Below are 22,922 nucleotides of genomic sequence, written 5' to 3'. Positions count from 1 at the left end.
GTTCAAGTTCTCTAAGTGGTGAGAACAACAAAGGATTATTTTACAATTTGATTTATATCCCCTTGCAGGATTTTCACAAACTTACATTTACAAATCAGGTGGGGGAAGAAAAAGAAACAGAAACATCTTAGCAAGCTTGAGTCTCTCGCTCTTTTTAAGCATAGCCCTAGGGGCGTCAAAGAGGGGAAAGCCAGATGTTCCAGGGAGGCCTGCCTTCTCTCTGGGCTTTGGTTTCCTCCTTTGTCTTCCTTCAAGACTTAACGGGGGCAACAAGAAGAAAGGTAATGCCCTCAGTGTTGGGTAGGGGCGCTGGGGCATGAAGCCAAAGTGCACTGGAGTACAGAGGCTAGAGGCAGAGAGCCTGGAGGGCCACGAAAGCATTCCCACTGACTGGGGGCAAAGCCTCCATTGAGGGGAGTGGGGAGCCAGGGGTCTCCAGTTTGCAGTTCTTCCTCGACAGAACTGCCAAAAGTAGAATTCCATTCTCCTTTTCTCTTCAGCCCAGAGACCACTCAGAATTGCTCACCACTATCCAGGGGGCAGGGTTTCCAAAGGCTCCCCCTTGATCCCTCCAATCCAATGGCCACATGCCTCTCATTAGTCCTCCAATTCTCACTGTAGTGCAAACCAGGGGCCTTGCTTCAGGATCCCCTGCTCAGAGGGCCTGATTTCAGGTCCAGCTGAGCCATCCCTCCTCTGTCACAACAGCCAAGGAGAAGCTCTAAGACCCCCAAATGTCCAATATGGTTTCAAATCCCAGTCTTGCCACATACTTGCTCCCCCGTCCTCGATCCTCTTCTGTAAGATGGGGTGATATTAACTATCTCACAGGGCTGTCTTGTGGAATAATGAAAACAATGGTAAAGTGTTTAGCATGGTGTGTGTGTGTGCGTGCGTGTGTGTGTGTGTGTGTGTAATGCTTTTCAGTGTGGTTCTTGATGACTTGGTGCTTATTATGTTTTGTGCCATCTCTCCCCATAATCTTCCTAGGGGCTGTGAGCTTGACTTTCCTTGGTAACTGTGGAGAGGGGTCTGTAAATATCACTGGAGAAGCTCCCTCTCCAGTACCCCACAATCAAACACATGGTTCTGCTGAGGTATCTGGAAGTTTCTGCCTCCAGCTTGCTTTTGCTTAGACTGGACTTGCATAGACAAGTGCTCTAAAATGTTTCGACTTTATTTACAACCAGAACCCTCGTTCTCACCCCAGCTCTTCGGGCTTTGCTCTGGGGTAAGAACTTGATGAGCAGTGACACTTCCGCCAGGCCCAGGGCTTGCGGAGATGAGCAGGTAGGCCCCTCACTTCTTCTGGGCTTGAGCCCGGGCCCGTTGAATCTTGTCAGCCGTGGCCCCATCTGTGGCTCCGGTGCAGTGGGACAATACGAGGCTCATCTCTGCCTCATTCCGGTGCTCGATGGCAACATCTGCAGCCTGAGCCACATCCCTGGGGTTTCAGCAGGAGGGGAGATGGTATTGCGCTGCCCAAGGGCACAAACCATGCCCCTCATCAGCCCACTGGCTCAGCCACCCAGCACCCTTAGGGCTCTCAGCAGACGCACCCAATGAGAAGCAAGGCCTTGACCTTCTGCTCGGGACCCACGCGGGAAGCATACTTTTTGGCTTCGTATTTGTTGTGTTGCTTCATGCAGATTTCCACAAAGGGCTTAGGAGAGGGAGAGGGTGGAGAGGGAAGGTAAGGCAGTGCCCTCCTCTTCTCTCTCTTATGAGCAAAGCTCAGTGGATTTATTATCCCAATGTATTTTATATACCCTTCAGTCCGTATAACGGCCCCCCATTCCCACCCGACATACACATGTAACAGTTGTGATCTCAACGTTCTTTGGGCAGAAACAACCTACCACAAAGATCTGTTAGAGCTTTGAGACCAATTATTTCCATGTGTCCACTCCACCATCCACTGCTACCCACTCACAGCAGGCACCTTCCTGCCCTCCCAGGGCCTGAGTTTTCTCTCATGGCTGCCCTTATCCCACCGACCCACCACACCTCTGAACCACCTGCCACAGAAAACAAACCCCTCAACATCCTCCACTGCCTCGCATATGTGCCCTCCCTGTGCACCCCCCCAAACAGGACTTTCCTTCAGGCACGTGGTGTCCCTTGTGGCCCTCCTTGGGGAAAGCAGCTCATTCTCCCTCCCCGCCAACATTTGCAGGCAGACTCAGGCCCATCCTCCCATGTGCCTGGCCCAGGAAGCTCCCACTAGCTCTGCGGGAGGGCTGAACAGATGTGTGAACAGTCTGTCTGAGCCTGGCCCTCTCCCCAGTACTACCTCACTGGAGGTGGGGTAGAGGGAGGGCCCCATCTTACCAGGTAGCCGATGGGTGATTTCTTGCTCTTAGAAAACTTCTCTAGCTCCTCCCAGTCTTCCAGATCTGCCAGGGCGGTCAGCTTCAGCCACCAGAGCCTGTGGGAAAGTTGGGCATGGAGGTGTCGCAGGAGGGGCAGGGGGTCCTGGGACCTACAGGCACACCGGGCCCTCACCTACCTCTTGTCAGGGATGCGGAAGTCACGTGCCAGCTGCTCCGCGCGCTTGTTTTGGCCGCTGAGGATGAGGGTGGTGACCGTGTCGTGTAGAGACAGGTTTAAGAACCGGCCCCCCAGCTCATCTTCTAGGCGTCGCTGCAGCCGTAGGAGCCGCATTTGATCCTCTGTGGCCTGGGGACAGGGATAAGGCAGGACAGGGATGAGAGGGACAAGGAGGGAAGACCGGGAGGGGAGGAGAGGAGGTTGTTAGAGAAGAACAGGACAAACCTTGGCTGCAAACTCATTCTTGGCCTTGTAGAATGCGTCGGCTGCCGTCTGCAGAGCTGCGACTCGCCCCTCAATACGCTGCAAGGGCAAGAAGGGACACCTGAGTTCATAGCACAGAGGACCTCAGCCCTCCCACCCAGGCTATGGTTTTCTCCCCCATCCCTGTGCCCAGGGTTGCCACTGCCAGCCTTGGCCGCTGGGCACACGGCTCTGCTGTCCCTAATGCGAAGACCAGCTCCTCTGGGACCAATCCCCGGCCTGGCTTCATGTCTTCTCAAGCTCTCCCTCCACAGTGAGGACCAAATGGGGTATATGCTGCATTCAAGGCCTAGACTCCTGGAGAAGGAGCCAGACCAACGGCCCAGCCCATGAGCCCCACCCGCCCTGCGGCCCTCAGACCTCCTCTGCAGCGTAGCTGGCTCGGACGTGGAAGCTGCCCAGCTCCTGGTGGTTGTCATCCTGATTGTAAAGGTCCTTCAGCGTCTCTAGCTCTTGATGCTTACAGAACTGGGGCCACAGCAGGTGGGCAGTCAGCAAAGCCAACTCAAGGGCTCAGGAGGCTCCACCCCACGCTGACCCCCTGCACACACCTGTCGGTACAAACTTAAGGCCATGGGCTGGTTCCGAAGCGTCATGAAAAAGTCTCCTCGGTTCAGCTCATTCTTCAGGTGCAGCAGCACCGTGAACACTATGGGATAATAAGGTGGGATGTGGGTCCAGCCCCGCCCCTTGCTCAGCCCAGGGTCCCCAGCCTTGTCCTCACCCAAACCCTGCTCACCCAGGTCAGTATCCCCACTCTCGATGGCCTTGCTTAGTGCCAGTTTGCTCCTCTTCATCTTTAGGAGAAGGGGAACCTGTTCCCCAGAGCGTGGCTCATATTCCAGCAGCTGTGGGGTGGGGAAGAAGGCACAGAGAGAAGGAGCTGGCCTGGGGACCTCTGAAACCCACATCAGAGCATCCAGGGAGGGCTAGGCACCCACACCTTGATGGCCAGCTCCGTGCGGCCACAGCCATAGGCTCGTGCAGCAATGTCAGAGTAAGAGACACCAGGTGTGTCCCCCAGCTTCTGGTTAATGGCTCGAGCAACATCCTCGTCAGACACGTCCTTCTGTTGTACCTGCAGAGGGAAGGGGGTGTCACACAAACCTGGCTCTCACCCCTTAACCCCCACCCCCACTGCCTTGATCAGGACCCACCTTTTCAGCTCTACACTTATTTCCCACACCTCACCGGGGCCTGTAAGCCGCTAAATGCCCTTGAACTTTGTCCTATATCCTCACCTTGTAGCAGGCCCAGTGGGCCAGGATCCTGCTGACGCCCTGCACTTCAGGAAGCCGCAGGTACTCACATATCTGAATGGCCAGGGGGTAAAGCCTCCGCAACACAAGCCTGGCAGACAAGGGAGGTGAAGGGCACAAGGGATAAAGTGGGGTAGAAAGAGGGCAGAGTGGTCCCAGCCTGTAACTCCAGCCTCCCAGATCCCAAGGAAGTGAATCAGGAGCAGTGACCACAAGAGCACACCAGGGGCTGTAATGCCCGCCCACTTACAGCCCTCCTCCCAGCACCCTTGGGCTTGCTGTACCTGTCCAGCAGCACCTGGATGGTGAGCTGCTTGTATCTGTATTTTATTTGGTTAAGGATCCAGCTGGGAGATAAGTCCTATTTGCCAAGGACCTTCAGGAGGCATCTCCATCCCCTTGCCCTTACACCCCTGGAAGTAAACACCCTGTCAGCACACTTGGGGATACTGGCTATAGGTGAGGGGAATCCCGATGTGATAGTCCCGAATGGCATTGAGTACACGAAGGTCCTGACACATGCGCACAAAGCTGTCGGGTGGAAATCTGTCCAGGAAACACTTTCCAAAGGAGGCCGCCTGAAAAGAACCAGAGGGCAATAGAGAGCTTCCCTTTCTGCCAGCCCACCCCTGCCCAGCACCCCCTCCCTCCAGCCCTGCCATCCAGCCCAACCCTGAGCAGACTCTTCTGCATGTCTGGCCAGTGCTCATGTCCCGCGGCCTCGATGCACTGCTGCACGGCCTGGGGCAGCTGCCCCAGCTCCTGGATCTCCCGGAGGTACTCATCCGCCTTCTGGCTCTCTTTCTGGGGAGGGGGGAAGGTGCCAGGGACAGTGTGTCATGACCGAGAACACCTCCATGTCTGGCCCCCAATCCCTCTGGGCTGTGGTTCAAATGGGCTGGTTTGGAAGGCTGCAGAGGTCGGACCCCAAATCCCCTCAGCCCACTCAGTCCTCCCCACAAAGTGCCCACACACTCCCCCGTATCAGCCCACAGTTGCCTGTGAGGGGCCTGAGACCTCTCAATAGAGCCCTGACTTGTGCCTAGACTGGGGGTTCCCTGCCCCTCCCTATCACCACACGAAGGACACCATGTCCCTTCAATCCACCTGAGCCAGCTGTCTCTAGCCCAACCCAGCCCAATGTCCTGCCTGGACCCCTGTCTTGACAGGTAGCACTTGGCTGCAGGGGCATGGGCTGGGCCAATTAGGGGAAGGGGAAGGACAGCATCCTGGGGCCCAAGGAGAAGGCCAAGGCTTTACCTCATATTCCTTCTGGGCCTCCAACAGTAGTGCTCCGGGGGCCATTGAAGCAATTTTAAAGATCTCCTCGCTGGCCACTGGGAGGAAATTGGTAAGTGGGAAAGGGGGTCAGGAAACCCTCAGCCCTACCTCAGTACCCTGATCCTACTCTGGGGCACTGGCCCAGGGCAGCTGTGGTGCCGAGGAGCCCCTGCCCCGGGTCACCCAGCGCTCTTATGAGGGCCTCACCTGGAACCTCGTGCAAGAACTCATGGGTACTGCGGGAGAAGATGCGGACCCCATCCAGCTCAGGCACCAGGTAGGAGTCCTCATCCAGCACGAACCTGAGCTTGGTCAAGGTTCCTAAGAGCACCCAGAGATGGCGCAGGGCAGGCGACCCTCCTTCCCCCTCCTCACCCCCAGCAGTCCTCCAAGGATACTGGATGCCCTCAGGTGCGTCACCCACCACCATTAGCCGCCTCTCCCAGGCTACCACAACGGCCCTCTCCTTGCTGCGAGGACGGCTGCACCTGTGGACAGCACCACACACACACACACACGGACACACACACACAGGATGCCTGGTCCACAGCCATGTCTCCCACATCACTGCTTATATCACTCTGCCTTGGGACAACCCTGCACAGGCTTGCTGCCGCTTATCCCATTCCTCTGGCTGACCTGTCTGCTTCCCTCTCATCCTGTGCTGTCAACTCCCAGGGGTATCTGGGGCCCACAGGGGACTGGCCCCTCAAATATGCACTGGCAGAGAAGACAAGATTCAAGCTCCACTTGGCTTGGTCAGTAGACAGGATGAATCAACATGTCCCAGGAGACAAGGTTATGTCCATTTCTACCCCCAGGATAACACCCTCATCCTCACCAGACCATCTGCTTCGGGGGAGCCCGGATGTTGCAGTTGAACTCACACAGCTTCTCCTGAAAGGGTGCAGGGAATGTCATGGCCCTGTCTCAGCAGTCACCAGTCTGGTTCAAAAGCCCTTCCCCTACCCCCAAGAGATCTTTCCTAGACACGGCATGGTGCCCGTGTTGTCCCAGGATCACACCTTGAGAGACGCTGTCCCCATCCAGATGTACCCTGTGTCTGTGAAGAGCGCCAGGTGTCTGTAGGTGAAGGAGACAGCCATCTGCAGGAAGCTGCTCACTCCTGGGGCTAGGCCAGGGGGTGTCTGGGGCAGGGCCGGGGAGGACACCAAAGATACTGACTTCTCAGAGCTTCCCACTGCCTCCCCCAGTCCCTCCAGTTCACTCCCACTCAAGGCCTCTCACCACTGCAGAGCAGGCTGCGTGATCCAGGAGGTAAAGATCAGGTCCTACAGCCAGAAGAATGTGTGCCACTCGGTCCTGGCACACTGTGGTCCAGCATGAGGGTGCACTCTGCAGACCTGCGGCCAGGGAAGAGGACAACTTCAGGCTAACCAGAGCCCACAGTTTCTGCCTCTGATGGTCCCACGGACTGGAGGCACATTTGTGGGCAGTGAATGCTGCCTCAGGGGTGTCAGGGCTCACCTGGCACCTCTGGCATCCGGCGGAGTTTGAGGTCGCCCACGTTGGCACTGAGGGTGAAGCGGTGGGCCCCTGTGAGGATGGCCACCCCAGAACCAAACTCAGTATGGAAGATCCGGGCATCTAGAACCCGGTTCTGGAGCACCTCCTGAAGAGAGGGGCCATGGGTTGAGGGAACCACAGATTCCCAGACTCCATCCCTTTTCCCCAGCCCCCTGGGGCCCTTACGTTGCCCATGCTGAAGTGTCTCCGGAAGTCACCATGAAGCCCATAAACCAGCACGACCCCGTCTTCCTGCACACAGAGCAGCTCCTCCTCAGCTGACCAGCCCAGGGACACCATGGGCCCACTCTTCCACTGCAGAGGAGAGGGAGGTTCCGGAAGCTGTCCTCGGGGTGCCGAACCCTGTCCAGCCCCCAGCCACAGGGCAGGAAGGGTGCTCACCAGAAGACTGGCCAGAGGCACACCAGAAGCCGAGTAGATCTCGAGAACTGGCCGTGAGCTGGCAGGCTTCTCCTTCCGCCCGGGGTTCCTCAGCAGTGCTGTGGTTTGAGAAGAAACCTTCTGTCCTAGCTGCCCAGGCCCACCCCATGCGAAGCAGGCCTTATGAACTAGCTCCTTAGGCCCGCCCCACATGCGGCAGGCCTCCCGAGAACCAGAATTAAAAGCATCTCAGTAGGGTGGAGTGGGGGTGGGTAGCATATGCCAGCAAGAACCACCCAACAGCAAGGACCCCAAGAATCAAGGACCCTGAGTTCATCCCACGGTCCCAGAGCATGCAGTGCCAGAGGGGTGACTTACCAATGGGGCCCCCATAGGGCGCAGCGGCCACCAGGCAGTCCCTCAGTTCCTCCTTCAGGTCCCAGTCCATGCTATACAGCTCATATTTCCTGCCCACACAGTGACAAACAGAGATTAGACTCGTCATGACCCCGCATCCAGATGGGCTGAGCCCCAGAGGAGCCCCTAATGCCTCCATCTGTTCCCCCCACCAGGGGCAGGGAGGGGGGTGATGACTAGAAACAGCTAGGCCAGCTGACCACATGCATGCTTAGGGATAGCAGGTGAGGGAGCAGAGGGTGTTTGGAGGGCAGGCTGTGTGGCCAATATCCAGGGCATGGAGTGAGGTGGGACTAGGGTGGGGTGGTTGGCTTGAGCCTGCATTAGCAGGAAACAAGACCCTCCAGGAGGGCCTCTCAGGATAGACAGCCTTTCTTCTATTTCTGGTTCTTAACACTGAATCTGGTTATGGGCTTTACACCCAGGGGTCCAGCTCAACGCCTGTTGATAATGAACTCAGTTTTAGAGGTACTGAGTGAGCAGTGCCTGAAAGAAATCCAAGAGGAGCTCTTTAGTAAGCCTAGAGCTAGGGAGTGTCCTGGGTTGCATATGCCAATATATGAATGCTTGACTCACAGGAGGTAACTGAAATTACAAACTGGCAAACTGGCACGAGATGACTGCAACCTGAGATATGCATGGATCACCAAGAGACGTGCTGCATGGGAAGACAGAGTAGGAAGCTTGAGGCATGCCATCATTTGAAGGCTGGAGGTGGGGAAAAGAGGACAGAGAAGGAGTGGACACTACACCAGGATACCAAGAGAAGACAATGTTCAAGAAGGAGGCTGTTTCGGCTAGTATCATCTCAGGAAACTTCCCGTTAAAGATCAGGAAGATGTCCATCGTTTCTTTCTACTGACGTTCTTCTCGGCATTCTAGCCAAAATAATTTAAGAAAAAATACCCAGAGGTTTCCATTTTGAAGAAGGAATGAGATTGCTACTATTTATTTACAAATAATGAGATAGTCTACTTAGAACATCCAAAGCAGTCTATGGAACAATGAAAGAAAGAGCTCAGTAAGTGATCAACAAAAATCAATATATTTTTTTCTATACCAATTAGTTTTCTATACCATAGCAAGAACTAATTAGAAATATAACTTTTAAAAAGATCCTAATCTTGATAGCAATAGAACTATGATACCGAAGAATAAACCTAATAAACATTTTTTGCAAAATCAAGTCAGTTTACTCAAGGATACAGAAGACATGAAGAAATATTCTAAAGGATCTATAAATGCACGAGAATTCCATCAAAAATCAGCCCAATTTTTTGGTGGGTAGGGAAGCACAAACTGATTCTACAGTTCATCTGGGGGGGCAAAAAAGGTCATCTGAAAGAGAAAATACCGGATAATATTTAAGAACATTAGAAAATATGAAAACAGATATATATATCAGATATCGAATACACTTAAAAACTAAAGTTAAGGACTACCCTAGTGGCACAGTGGTTAACAATCCTCCTGCCAACGCAGGGGACACGGGTTCGATCCCTGGTTCAGGAAGAACCCACATGCCACAGAGTAACTAAGCCCATGCGCCACAACTACTGAGCCTGCGCTCTAGAGCCTGTGAGCCACAACTACTGAGCCCACGTGCCACAACTACCGAGCCTATGTGCCGCAACTACTGAGCCCACGTGCCGCAACTACTGAAGCCTGCGTGCCTGGAGCCCGTGCTCCGCAACAAGAGAAGCCACCACAACGAGAAGCTTGCGCACCACAACGAAGAGTAGCCCCTGCTCGCCGCAGCTAGAGAAAGCCCACGTGCAGCAACGGAGACCCAATGCAGCCAAAAATAAATAAATAAAAACAAAATACTTTTTAAAAAAGCTCTAATTAATTGTAAAAAAATGAAAATAAAAGTAAAAGAAAAATGGTCAAGGGCTATATCATAACTATGTGAAAATATTTAAAAATGAAACATAAAAAACTAGAGAAAAATGTAAGCTAATATTTTCATAATGTGAACTACGGAAAAGTCTTTCAGAGTAAGACACAAAACCCAGAACTTACAAAGGAAAAGACTGATAGACTTTATCACATAAAACTTAACATATGTATGTTAAACATTAATACATAAAAGTCAAGTGACTACTGTGAAAAAATCTGTAACATTTGTAACAAAGGGTTATCATGGAGAACACTTAAAGAGCTCTTTTACAAATCAGTAGAGACAACACAATAGAAAAATAGTCAAAGGATATGAACAGACATACTTAACAACTAGGTAAATATGAATTTAAAAATTATTTTTATGTTTTGGCCATCTGAATGGCAAAAAATTAAGAGGTTAATAAATAACATGGAATATTGTTGAAGATGTGGAAAAATGAACACTTTCCTACACATTGGTGGGAGTGTAAAATGGTTCAACCCTTATGGAAGAGAATGAAGCACTTATGTACCCAATTTTTAAATGTGTACGCACTCTAACTTAGCAATTTCCTTCCAAGAGTCTAACCTATGAAACTACTTGCACAAGTACACAAAGGTATGAATTCACTGCATCACTGTTTCAAATAGTTTTTTAAAATCCTGGAAAAATCTCCTTAAATGCCCGTTAAAATGCGACTGGTTAAATAAACTACTTATGCCCATTTTGGGGACTATTATGTGCCTATTAACAAAGTGACTGGGTATGTTGACATGAAGTGGCCTCTAAGATATATTGTTAAGTAAAAAAAAAGGCAAGCTGCAGTGCAGTATGAACTGTATGAATCCACTTACACAATAAAAAACTGAGCACATATTTTTACAAGCATATTTACATGTAATCACATGTATGTGTGTAAATACATAGAAGAACTCTCATAGGTCTCCACACTGAGCCAGCGTGGAGAGACAGTGGTTACCTTTGGAGAGGGTGGTGAATGGGGGAGGGGAATAGGGAGACTGACAATTTGTAGGCTATATACTTTTGCATTATTTGAATTTTTCAACCCCATGTGCAATTGTTTTGACCTTCTGTTACTAAAATCCTTAGATGAAATCTGATGGGAAGATAGATATCCAAACAAACCTAGCATGCCAGTTATCAATTCAATGACACTCAGCTCCAAATTCACTCTTCCATATGTGTTTTGTGATAACAGACAGTAGTATTCTTTTAAGAATCCCTCCTTCACAGTGAGCCTGATGTTGAGCCTCCTCAGTAGAGGGCGCTGGAGGAACACTGCACGAGGAAGAGGCTTCTCCTGCTGCTTCCAGCAGGGCAGTCACCCGGCAGCCCGGGTGTGAGGACATCTGGTGGTGCTCTGACCAGCCATGCAGCAACCTCCAAGGCTTGCCCAGACTGGCTCCCTGGACAGACACGGCATTCCTGGCCTCGTGCCTACACCAGGCCCTACCCCCTCTGCATGCCGAGATGCCCGGCCACTGACTGCCCTGCCCGTAGCCTTGTTTCCACTGACCCCCTCTGCACAACCATGCACCCAATCACTGGTTGTGGCTTGCCTTACAGACACTAAGTGCTCCAGGCTGCCGGCATCAGCTCCCCAACTCCCTCTGCAAGCCCGCACCACTGACCCCTAGTTGCAGCTCACCTGTGCCCCCTACCCGCTGAACCCCAGAGGGTTGCTTCTTGCTGGCCAAGCAACTGTGGACCAGCTCTGGCCCCGGGAAACCAGTAAACTTCACTGCCATCCGGTGGGCTGCAACTGTATTTTCTCTGTGGTCTGAAATGAACCCCAGCCTGGGGAAGGTCCCTCCTTCCAAGTTTGTCGTTTCTTGAGTACTCTCCCTTAGCCCTAGGCTACCATATAAAAATTTCTCACATCTTATAGTTACTCTTTATGACAGCTTAATAATTCCTTACATTTATTAAACTTGCCCAGTTTACATCTCCTGACTGGACCCAGACTAACTGGTGCAGGGAGTGGCCCCAGGAGACAGACCCCTAAAGATGGGATTTGAGGACTGGTTTGGTCATGTGCTTGGGACTGGGCGCAGTGCCGTGTTCCCTGACAATGCAGAACGGATGCTAGTAACCCACTGCGTGCAGCAGCATCACAATTAACCAAACCTGTAGTTCAGTGTAGTGAAATGCCAAGTCAAACACGTGCTTGACTGTATGGCAATAACGATGATTATAAAGGCTGTGGTGTGGATGGGTCATTTTGAGTGCACCTGAACATTTACGAAGAGAAAATGACAAGGTTATGTCCATTAATTTTCAGCTGCGGTCATGGTCTGAGAAGCAGAAAGCTTCTGTAACAGCCTAAAAGAATCTCTTAGTTCTTGTAGTCACACAGCTGCTACTGCTGAAAATCAAAGACAGAGTTTAATTGTATGGGTTGTTAAACAATGACAGTTAAATTCTCTGGCACATGTGAAAGTTAGGGCACTAATTAGAAAAGAAAGGAATCCTGAAACTTGGAAGGGAGATAACTGCTTAGACCCAGAAGAAACTGACAATCTTGAGCCCCCAAGTCATTCTGAGTCTTCCTCACCAGTGGAAGTAGCTTGCCCTCCTGTGTCGGAGGAGACTAGCCTTCCTCTACCTGAAAACCCTGTTATGCTCTCACTTGAGGTAGATGTCTTGGGAGCCTCCCTCTCCAAGGCTGACCTGGCTAACATTACTGCTGAGTGGTTAATCGGCCAAGAGCAGAGACCAATACATGGGCCCAGCATGGCACCATTCCCAGGGGGAGCAGTCTGCAAGTCGATTACACTGGACTGCTTCCATCATGGAGGAGGCAAAGATTTGTCCTCACTGGAATACATATTCTGGACGTGGATTTGTCTTCTTTACCTGTAATGCCTTTGCTAGCACCTACCATCGTGGACTTACAGGATGTCTCATGTACCATGGGACTTCCTTGGTGGTCCAGTGAGTAAGACTCCATGCTCTCAATGCAGGGGGCCCAGGTTTGATCCCTGGTCGGGGAACTAGATTTTGTGTGCATGCCACAACTAAGAATCCTCATAATGCAACTAAGAGCCCACATGCCGCAACTAACACGCAGCACAAGCAAAAATAAATAAATAAATAAATAAACAGAATGTCTCATCTACCGTTGTAGCATTCTGCAAAGTCTTGCAGCTAATCAAGGACTTCACTGCACAGCAAAGGAAGTGCAGCAGTGAGCTCAGGTCCATGGAATCAACAAGTCTTACCTTATATCCCATTACCCAGAAGTGGCTGGTCTAAATGTACTGACGACTCAGTTAAAGCACCAATTGGGAGACAGTATCCTAAAAGTATGGGGCCCTGTCTTACAGGATGCAAGCTTATGCTTTGCATCAGAGACCATTATATGGTATTATCTCCTCCACAGTCAGAATATGGGGGACCTGGAATCAAGGAGTGGAAGTGGGAGTGGCTCCTCTCACTATTACACCTAATGACTCTCATTAAAATATTGCTTCCAGTTTCACTAACTTTGAGACCTATTGGAGAGCTTAGTCTCCAAGGGGAGAATGTTTCCACCAGAGGACACAACAATGGATTCACTGAATTAGAAGATAAGAGTGCTACCCTGGGGACTTCCCTGATGGCGCAGTGGTTAAGAATCCGCCTGCCAATGCAGGGGACACGGGTTCGAGCTCTGGTCCGGGAAGATCCCACATGCCGTGGAGCAACTAAGCCCGTGTGCCGCAACTACTGAGCCTGAGTGCCGCAGCTACTGAAGCCTGCGCGCCTAGAGCCCGTGCTCCGCAACAAGAGAAGCCACCGCAATAAGAAGCCTGCGCACTGCAACGAGGAGTAGCCCCCCCTTCGCCGCAACTAGAGAAAGCCTGTGCGCAGCAACGAAGAACCAACACAGCCAATAAATAAATAAATAAATAAATTTATATATATAAAAAAAGGGTGCTACCTTGCCATTTGGGGCTCCTTATGCCACTGAAACAACAGCCAAGAAAATGGGGTTAATTTACCGGCTGAAGTGATTATCCTGATGGCCAAGGGGAAATCAAGCTGCTGCTACACAATGGAGGCAAGGAGGACTGTCTGAAACCCAGGGGATCCTCTGGGGCACCTCTTAGTACTTCCGTGTCTAACAAAAAAGGTTAATGGAAAACCTCAGCAACCAAAAAAAGCAGAATGACTGAGGTTTGGGTCACTTCACTATGTAAAGAGCAGAGCAGTGAAGGTTCTGGCTGAGAGCAAGGGAAATATGGGATGGGCAGCTGAAAAAGGAAGCCACAGATATTAACTATGATCTTGTGACCAGTTACAGAAATGAAGACTATAGCCACTTTGTGTATTTTCTCTGTGTTTGTTGTATGCATGCGTTTATATATATATACCAGCCATTATCTTCTCTCCTTCCCATTTTTATTTTATACACAAATTATTAGAGGTTAACTTTAAAATTCAATTTTTAGGTAACAGAATATTCAGTGGGACTATAATTCAATTTGAGGAGTAACTAATATAGTGATTGCTACAATGACTGTTAAGACTGTATGTCTTCTCACTTTGGGAAAAAGAAGTTTACTTTTAAGAAGGATGGTATCTTGTTAAGCAGAAATATAGAGTTGTTTTGTTGTTGTGAGGGAGTTGAAGTGTAGAGGGCACTTGTGGAAGCTGATCAGCCAAAGAATGGACTGTGCCAGTTATCAAATTATTGCCTCCCGGCTCCAAATTCATCCTTCAATACATGCTCCACAGAGAGCTAGATGTTAAGCTTTCTCAGTAGAGGGCCCTGTAGTAAAGGGATATTGTAGGAGGAGGTGGGGGTCTCTGGCTGTTTCCAGCAGCTGCAAGGTCAGTCAGCAGTGTGGGTATGAGGACATCTGGTGACACTCTGCCCCAACCATGCGCCCAGAGCACACAATCCCTTGGTGACCTCACAGCCTTGGCCTGGACTGGCATCCACCTTCCCGTGGTTCTCTCCACAAGACACCGCATGCTCCAGGTCTCCTGCTCATACTGGTGTGCAAGCCCATGAACCTGGCCACCAGCTATGGCTCACCTGTGCCCTGTGTGTGCCCAGGAGGGCTGCTTCCTGCTTGTCCAGTGACTGTGGACCAGCTCTGGCCCAGGTAAACCAGCAACTCCCCCACCATCCAGTGGGCTGCAACTATACCTTCCCCGGCGAGGTAGGAACCCCAGCTTGGGGAGGGCATCCCCCCCTCCAACTTGTCCTTCCTTTCTCCTCAGCCCTAGGAAAGGACAGTTTTATTTTATCTTATAGTTACTTTGCTATCACAGTTTAATAGTTCTTTATATTAAACTTCCCCTATTTAATCACTGTACGGTTTGTCTCCTAATTAGAATCATAGTGATATTAACTGTGTCACATTCCACAGACCACTTGCTTGTCACAAGGGGGAAAACGGGTGAGGATGTGGCCATCAGCCTCCAACCTACCTGTCAATCTCAACTTCCCTCGTAGCAGACAACCCGATACAATGATGCCTCCAGATGAACACCACACACACATCACCTACAAGGTGTTTCTGCCAAAAATGTCAACCTGAATCTGATCAAGCCTTTAGATCTAACACACAGTTTCAGGAAATACAGGCTATGATAGAGAAAAAAGTTCAAAGGCACCACAAGGAAGCAAGGGGACAAATCCAGAAAGCGCCTAGGTCTCTAAAACAAGTCAATGTCATGAAAACAAAGGGTAGGGGTGAGAGTAAGGATAATGTTCAAGTTTACAAGAGACTTAATTAAGAGAGATAAGCAGGGAATTCCCTGGTGGTCCAGTGGTTAGGACCCAGCCCTTTCACTGCAGGGGCCCAGGTTCGATCCCCGGTCAGGGAACTATGATCCCTGCAAGCCACGCAGTGCGGGGGGTGGGGTGGGGGGGTAAGCAAATGAATAATTCTGATTTGGGTCTCAATTTGAACAAAGCAGTTATAAAAAAGCATTTTGAAGACAACTGGAGAAGTCTGAAGGACTGGTTGCTAGATGATATTAAATGTTCATTTTGATTGGTGTGAAATAACACTATAGTTTTATAGGAAACTGTCTTTTTTTTCAAAGTAATACACATTTAAGGTGTGACTATAATTTACTTTAAAATATAGCAGAAAATGTATTTGATTTAAAAGATGTCTGGATATTGTTTTTAAATGGTCCCAAAAAGTGTGTGTGTGTTGAGGGATGGGGGGCGGGTAGATGAAAAGTGAATGGCAAAGTGCTGACACTTGTTGAAGCTGAGTGATGAGCACATGGATGTCCACTACACTACTTTTAGAACATTTATGTATATTTGAACACTTTCTTAAATTTTTTTAAACTTACAAGTAGTTGAAGCAAATGTATTACACACGGTAACAATTTTTAAGCCTAAACAATGGCTATGGGTATTCACTCTACTATTCCTACTCTGTTGTACATTTAAAATTTTTCACTGTAAAAACTTAAATACAAATTCCAAGAAAAAAGGGAGGTCATCTCTATCCAATGCAGTCAAGCTCAAATGAGGCCTGAGCTGTGTCCAGTGCAGTAACAGGATGTCACTGAGAAGAGGGTGGTCAGACCATAGTGAGTGATCAGTGGGAAGAGAGAAAATGGAAGCAAGTATAGGTGGCAGTTTTCAGGCCTTTGGTGAGGTGAGGAGGAGGGACTTGTTTATTTTTTGAATAGGGAAGTTTATTTTTTGTTAGGAGGGGGAGATTTGAATATAGAGGTTGAGGTCTGAAAGGGAGCCCTTGAGGGTAAGGATCGTGGAAAACAATGTAGAGGTCTTCAAATTTTCCTGCAGCAAAGAAACACCTGGCTGCTTGTTAAAATACAGATCAAATTCCCAGGACCCAACCCAGAGATAATGGAGTAGATCTGACCTACGAAGCTGCATGCAGCCAGCATCTCGGGTGACCTTGATGCAGGGGGTCCTGCGCAACAACAGCTGGAGAAACCTGTGGTGGCGGGAGGGCGGATGGACAGCGCGTGGTTTCTGAGAAGGCAGGGAGACGGGGCACATCTCCTCGGCAGGTTGGCAACACAACAGGCAGATTTCGTCAGGGGAACCCTACGCTCTTCTAGGCAATGACTTCCAGCTCTCTGGGAAGCACAAGGTGAAGTCAGCGATTGGCAGGAGGGACCCAAGGAGGCTTCGGCTGCAGTCCAGGAGGTTAGCATCGACACAGACTGGGGTGGGAAAGAAGCGTACGGGTACAGGAGTAAGGGTCAGGGAGCGAAGAGCAGCAAAACATGGGCCACCTCCTCAAGGCTTCAAGGTAAAGAAGGCTTCTCAGGGACAGTGAGGTGACTCAAGCTATGCCTCGAGGTTGGCCTGGGGCGTGGATGCACAGACTGAGAGCAGCATCTCAGAAAAGTCTAGAGGTGAGGACTCTGTGACGCTAGGCCATATCTTCAGTGAGGAAGGTCAGCTACGTATTTCTCCTCTACCTGCAGGTCCTGGAAGTGGAAATCCCCAGAGCAGCAGTAAATGGACCCTGGTCTAATACCAGAAAAATCACTAAATCTAGCAGGTATGGTAGTCTCAATTCCAGCCCCCTCCAGGAAACAGTGACAAAATCCCTGCTGCAGTGCAGCTGAACTGCTGGAAAAGCATGGTCCACTGTAGTAAGAGAAGAGCTTCTGTGAAAATAGATGATCTCCAGCCTGTCCAGGCTGAGCTATCAGATCACTGTGGAGGAAGAAGCGCATCAGGTCTAGCCTTGGGGAATAATCCATCAGTTCCAAAATCCCCAGGCCCTGAAGAGAGACCACAATCACCCCCAAAATCCCTTGACTCCAGCCTGCCTTAAAAATAAATACTACTGAAGTATACTTGTGCTGGAAATGTAAAATGGTGCAGCTGCCATGGAAAACAGTAGGATAATTCCTCAAAATAATAAACACAGAATTACCATATGATCCGGAAATTCCACTTCTGGGTGAAAACAGGTCTCGAAGAGATATTTGTACACCATTGTTTATAGCAGCATTATTCACAATAGCCACGAGGTGGAAGTAACCCAAGTGTCCATTGACAGATAAACGCATAAATAAAATGTGGTATATACATACAAAAGAATATTATTCAGCCTTAAAAAGGAAGGTAATTCTGATACATTCTACAACATGGATGAACCTTGAGGACAGTATGCTAAATGAAATAAGCCAGTCACAAGAAAGCAAATAGTGTATGATTTCACTTGTATGAGCTATCTAGAGTAGTCAAATTCATAGAGACAGAAAGTAGAATGGTAGTTGCCAGGGCTGGGGGAAGGGGAGAATGAGGAGTTACCATTTAATGGGCAGAGAGATTCAATTTTTTTTTTTTTTTTTTTTGCGGTACACGGGCCTCTCACTGTTGTGGCCTCTCCTGTTGCGGAGCACAAGCTCCGGACGCGCAGGCTCAGTGGCCATGGCTCACGGGCCCAGCCGCTCTGCTGCATGTGGGATCTTCCCGGACCGGGGCACAAACCCACGTCCCCTGCATCGGCAGGTGGACTCTCAACCACTGCGCCACCAGGGAAGCCCTAGAGATTCAATTTTGCAAGATGAAAAAGTGCTGGAGATTGATTGCACAATGTGAATATACTTAACACTCCTGGATTGTACTTTCTAATGAATAAGATAGTAAATTTTATATTATGTGTATTTAACCACAGTTTTTTTTAATGTTCACGTTTATATGTGCAAAACAGACAAACGTACAAAGCCATAAAACCTACTAAAATAGTCAACCTCTCTTCTACGAAGAGTTCCACAAGTACGAAATGTATCTTCAGTCTCCTTCACCATAAAGGATGTTTCTAAGGGCTTCCCTGGTGGTGCAGTGGTTGGGAGTCTGCCTGCCAATGCAGGGGACACGGGTTTGAGCCCCGGTCTGGGAGGATCCCACATGCCGCGGAGCAACTAAGCCCGTGCACTGCAGCTGCTGAGCCTGCGCTCTGGAGCCCACAAGCCACAACTACTGAAGCCCCCGCGCCTAGAGCCGGTGCTCTGCAGCAAGAGAAGCCACCTCAATGGGAAGCCCACACACTGCAGCGAAGAGTGGCCCCCCCTCGCCACAGCAAGAGAGGGCCCGTGTGCAGCAGCAAACACCCAATGCAACCAAAAATAAAAATACATAAATGAATAAAAATATATTTATTAAAAAATAAAAAATAAAGTACCTGAAACACTGTGTTCAAAACCAAGCTCACCCTTTTCCCCGCCAAACTCACTCTTCCTTTCTCATTATGTTAAGCCAAAAATCCAAGTCATCCTCGATTTGTTGCTCTTCCTCCTCCCTACCAAATGCAACTCATCACAATGTCCTTCAATTTTACCCCCTTACTATCTCTCCAACTGGTCCCCTTCTCTCCATCTCCAGTGCTCACCACCATCAACTTCTCCTTGGTCTATTCCTCCAGCCTCCTAACCAGTCTCCATTCTTGCTTGCCCCTTCCAACTTGTCCCCCTATTGCCTCCAGGAGGAACTTAAAACACACACACACACACACAAATCCAATCACATCAATCCTTTCATTCAGGCTTCCCACTGGTCTTCAAATAAAGTGGTCTCTTATCCTGTCCCCTTGTCTGTGGCACTCCAGCCACATTGGCTCTATTTAGGTCACTGAGAGTGTCCTGTCTCTCTCGCTTCAGTATACCTTTGTATATGCTCTTCTTGGATCCCATTCCCTGCACCTAGGTCTACTCATCTTCTGGATGGGGTATTGTTTCCTTCAGAAAGTCTTCTTTTCCTCTGACTTACCAATCTGTTATATGCTTTCTGAGGACCCTACACTCTCCTTTACTTCACTGCTTATGATCAAACAAATACAGAGTCATTAGTGGTTATCAACTGTCTCCCTGCTGGCTATAAGTTCTGAGGCAGAAAGGGTCCATGTCTTTTTATTGGCCCAATATACATTCAGCCTGGCAAAGGGTTGGGGAAAATTATTTAATGGTATTATCCCAAACTGGGTTTTTAGAATAAAAATGGTTAAAATTCTGGAGCCTCATAAGAACTAATCACCATTACCTCTCCTTGCCCTCCCAAATTAGTGATTTTTCCAGAACATTACTTCCAATGCAAAAGAATCCCATCCTGTAGATAGAACTTGAAATGTCCGCCACCTGTTTATCATTCATTCACTTATTTGAACATGTATTAAGTCCTGGCATAAGGTTATGCACAAATACAAATAAAACCTAGTATCTGCACCTAAAATATTTTCTACTCTGGTAGAGAAATTAAAACACTTATTTTATTTTCCTACTTAAAAACAAAAACCCTATGCTTTAACACAGGTTCTAGAAGAAGACCGGGCTCAAATCTTGGCTCCACTATCTGTGTAACCTGGTCACCAAACTTCTCTGTTCTTTAGTTTCCTCATCAGTAAGATGGGGTTAAAATAATGATACCTACCTCATGGGGCTGTGAGACTTAGACAATTTAATACACATAAAGTACTTAGCATGGTGTCTAGTACATAGAAAGGCTCAACACCCATTACCAAGAGCAACACATCGTCTGCAGCAAGGCTTATACCTCTACTCCCTTCTGGCGGTACAGCACAGGTAAGGGTAGGCTAGCTATGCAGATCATGTCTATGGCATGTACTCAACATTTACACTCATTTAAAACTTTATTGGGGGGCTTCCCTGGTGGCGCAGTGGTTGAGAATCTGCCTGCCAATGCAGGGGACATGGGTTCGAGCCCTGGTCTGGGAAGATCCCACATGCCACAGAGCAACTAGGCCCATGAGACACAACTACTGAGCCTGCGCATCTGGAGCCTGTGCTCCGCAACAAGAGAGGCCGCGATAGTGAGAGGCCCGCACACCGCGATGAAGAGTGGCCCCTGCTCGTCGCAACTAGAGAAAGCCCTGGCACAGAAACGAAGACCCAACACAGCCAAAAAATAAATAAATAAATAAATTTAAATAAATAAATAAATAAAATTAAAAAAAAAAAAAAAAACTTTATTGGGGGACTTCCCTGGTGGCCCACTGGTTAAGAATCTGCCTGCAATGCAGGAGACACAGGTTCGAGCCCTGATCCGGGAATATCCCACATGCCGCGGAGCAACTAAGCCCGTGTGCCACAACTACTGAGCCTGCACTCTAGAGCCCACGAGCCACAACTACTGAAGCCTGCGTGCCTAGAGCCTGTGCTCCACAAGAGAAGCCACTGCAGTGAGAAGCCCACGCACCGCAACGAAAGTAGCCCCCGCTTGCTGCAACTAAAGAAAGTCCGCGCACAGCAATGAAGACCCAATACAGCAAAAAAAAAGTAAAATTTTATCGGTGTATAAACAAACCTAAGACTTCATATGATAACCAGGAGTTCTATGGCAATGAGGTCACCATTTTCAGTACTCTGTTTAATAAGCCTGTGTAGGCAACATATATTTTCAAAAGTAATACATATTAATTTTTTATTGATTGATTGACTGATTGCCGCGTTCGGTCTTCGTTGCTGCGCGCGGGCTTTTCTCTAGTTGCAGTGAGTGGGGGCCACTCCTCACTGCGGTGCGCAGGCCTCTCAGTGCAGTGGCCTCTCCCACTGCAGAGCACGGGCTGCAGACGTGCGGGCTTCAGTAGTTGTGGCGCACGGGCCTAGTTGCTCCACGGCATGTGGGATCTTCCCGGGCCAGGGCTCGAACCTGTGTCCCCTGCATTGGCAGGCAGATTCTTAACCACTGCGCCACCAGGGAAACCCCTAGTTAATATTTTTAAAAGTATATGCTGTGTCGTAAACACCAAATTACATGCTACCTATGTCAACTGACAACCCTTCTCCACAAAAAGTTTAAATCACTGTTATTTCCTACCGACTTCCCTGATTTTTAACTAAATTTTTGCAATTTTTTTCACATTGTACAGGCACATTTATAAGAATCAGAAATAAACAACAAGTGCAACAGATCTCTAAAAATTGCATCAAGGCATTTGTTCACCTCAGAAGTGTTAAGGGCTGACATTTTTACATTGAAAAGTTTTAACATGTGAATAACAATGGTGTATAGTTTCACTAGCATTAACAGTTGTCTTCTATTGAAGTAAGACCCCAAGGCGATGCCTTTGTGATCTTTAGTTGCAAACAATAAAGTATTTTTTTAACTTTATTAGGCAACCACTATATAGCAGGCACTGTTCTAAATATGCACTGGAGATAAAGAGATGCAAGAAATGCTCTCAGCTCTCAAGGAATTTGGTTTAGCAGAAGAAACCTATACAAACATTGCCCTACTGTGCCATACATAACAGACCTTAGCACTGGGTCTTGTGAGACCCAAAGGAAAGTCAGCTGAAAGTCAAGTCTGTTGGGATTAGATCAGGGAAGGTTTCAGAATGAACCCTTAAACTAAGTCCTGAAGGATGAGTAAGAATTCTCCAGTGAAGTAAAGAGGAAAATGGCAGTGCTCACAGAAGGAACTGCAGGCTGGTGCAAACATAGGGAGCCCTGAAACGTCATGATGTGTTGGGATCCTGTTCTGTGCAACTGGAACACAGATTTGGGTAGGAGTTAAAGAAATTGAAGTCGAAGTTGAAGAGACAAATAAGGCCGGTTTATAGATATAACAAGAGAAGGAGTTTGTACTTTGTTTTTCAAAGAAGGGAAGCCATTGGAAAAAATCCTAATTAGGGTAATGATGTGATCAGTCTACACTTTAGAAAGATTAGTGGTTTAGGACTCCACGACTCTCATGAGAGGGCTGCCCCTAGCAGGGGGTCCTCACTCGCGCTGCCTCTGGATTTAGTGGTGATTCGCCTCCTTTTCCCAGCCTTGGTCAGCACTGTTACCCCGCCCGCCGTGCAAGCCGGCCCCCGTAGGAGCACCCCTGGTCTGACTTCAGCAGCACTTCCCGGCAGGAGACCGAGCACTCACTGTCACCCGTGGGCGGCCACCCTCAACGTGATCTGAGCATCCTTCCAGAGGCTGACAGCCCTGGGCTTCAGTTGGGCTGTGCCGCTACCTGTGTGACCACTACGGCTGCCTCAGTTTCCTTCTCCGGAGAAGGGGAAGGGCCGGCCCTAGGTGGCTGTGTGTTAAGTGGTAGACGCCGCGGGAGAGCCGGCGAGGGGCGGACCCCAGCGCCGTAGAGACCGCGACGCGCGCCTCCGGCTCCGCTCAGAGACTCGAGCCGGCGGGCGAGCGGGATAAGCCAGACCGTGGGAGGCAGGGCGGGGCGGCTCACCGGTAAAAGGCAGAGTCCCCAAGCGGGTTCCAGTTCGCGGTGTAGCAGTCCATGGCTGGTGCAGGCGGCAGCCGGCCAGCGCCGAGTGGACACGCACCTAGCGCGGGCTCCAGGCAGGCACTTCCGCTTCCGCCCGTCCGGGTCACGTGGCGAGGCCGCGGCCACGGCCGTCACCGCTGTGGGCGGCTGCACT

General features: G+C 49.4%; 1 protein-coding gene across 4 annotated transcripts; it reads right to left on the bottom strand.

The window, feature by feature from the left end:
* Positions 1-1,156: 1,156 nt before the first annotated feature.
* Positions 1,157-22,895, bottom strand: VPS16 (VPS16 core subunit of CORVET and HOPS complexes). Of its 4 annotated transcripts, XM_082643756.1 has the most exons (25): positions 8,432-8,540; positions 8,256-8,337; positions 7,641-7,729; positions 7,284-7,381; positions 7,068-7,196; positions 6,843-6,987; positions 6,603-6,718; positions 6,380-6,502; positions 6,196-6,251; positions 5,753-5,842; positions 5,562-5,656; positions 5,334-5,410; positions 4,746-4,877; positions 4,524-4,651; positions 4,358-4,393; positions 4,056-4,164; positions 3,758-3,892; positions 3,554-3,662; positions 3,366-3,463; positions 3,175-3,282; positions 2,776-2,853; positions 2,510-2,679; positions 2,332-2,428; positions 1,560-1,663; positions 1,157-1,444 (listed from the first exon to the last, which is right to left on the bottom strand). In XM_082643756.1, exons 1-25 carry the CDS (start codon positions 8,523-8,525, stop codon positions 1,300-1,302), a joined length of 2,643 nt encoding a protein of 880 aa, XP_082499882.1. In that variant the 5' UTR covers positions 8,526-8,540; the 3' UTR covers positions 1,157-1,299. The 4 variants fall into 4 exon arrangements, with proteins under 4 accessions (XP_082499882.1, XP_082499884.1, XP_082499883.1 ...); XM_082643758.1 differs by lacking the exons at positions 8,256-8,337; positions 8,432-8,540 and adding an exon at positions 22,730-22,895; XM_082643757.1 differs by lacking the exon at positions 8,432-8,540 and having other exon boundaries at positions 1,157-1,431; positions 8,256-8,277.
* Positions 22,896-22,922: the final 27 nt, after the last annotated feature.

This window comes from Mesoplodon mirus, assembly GCF_964341445.2.
Source record: "Mesoplodon mirus genome assembly, chromosome: 15".
NCBI lineage: Eukaryota > Metazoa > Chordata > Mammalia > Artiodactyla > Ziphiidae > Mesoplodon > Mesoplodon mirus.
Note: the sequence above shows the minus strand (reverse complement) of the source record. Positions and strands in the feature narration are given on the sequence as shown.

Coding starts and splice junctions, on each gene's coding strand:
- VPS16 (XM_082643756.1), bottom strand. CDS start 8,525: ATGGACATCTTCCTGATCTTTAACGGGAAGTTTCCTGAGATGATACTA. Junction 8,338..8,431: donor TGTCTTCTCTTGGTATCCTG/GTGTAGTGTCCA, acceptor CTTCCCATGCAG/CACGTCTCTTGGTGATCCAT. Junction 7,197..7,283: donor TGCCTCTGGCCAGTCTTCTG/GTGAGCACCCTT, acceptor TCTCCTCTGCAG/TGGAAGAGTGGGCCCATGGT.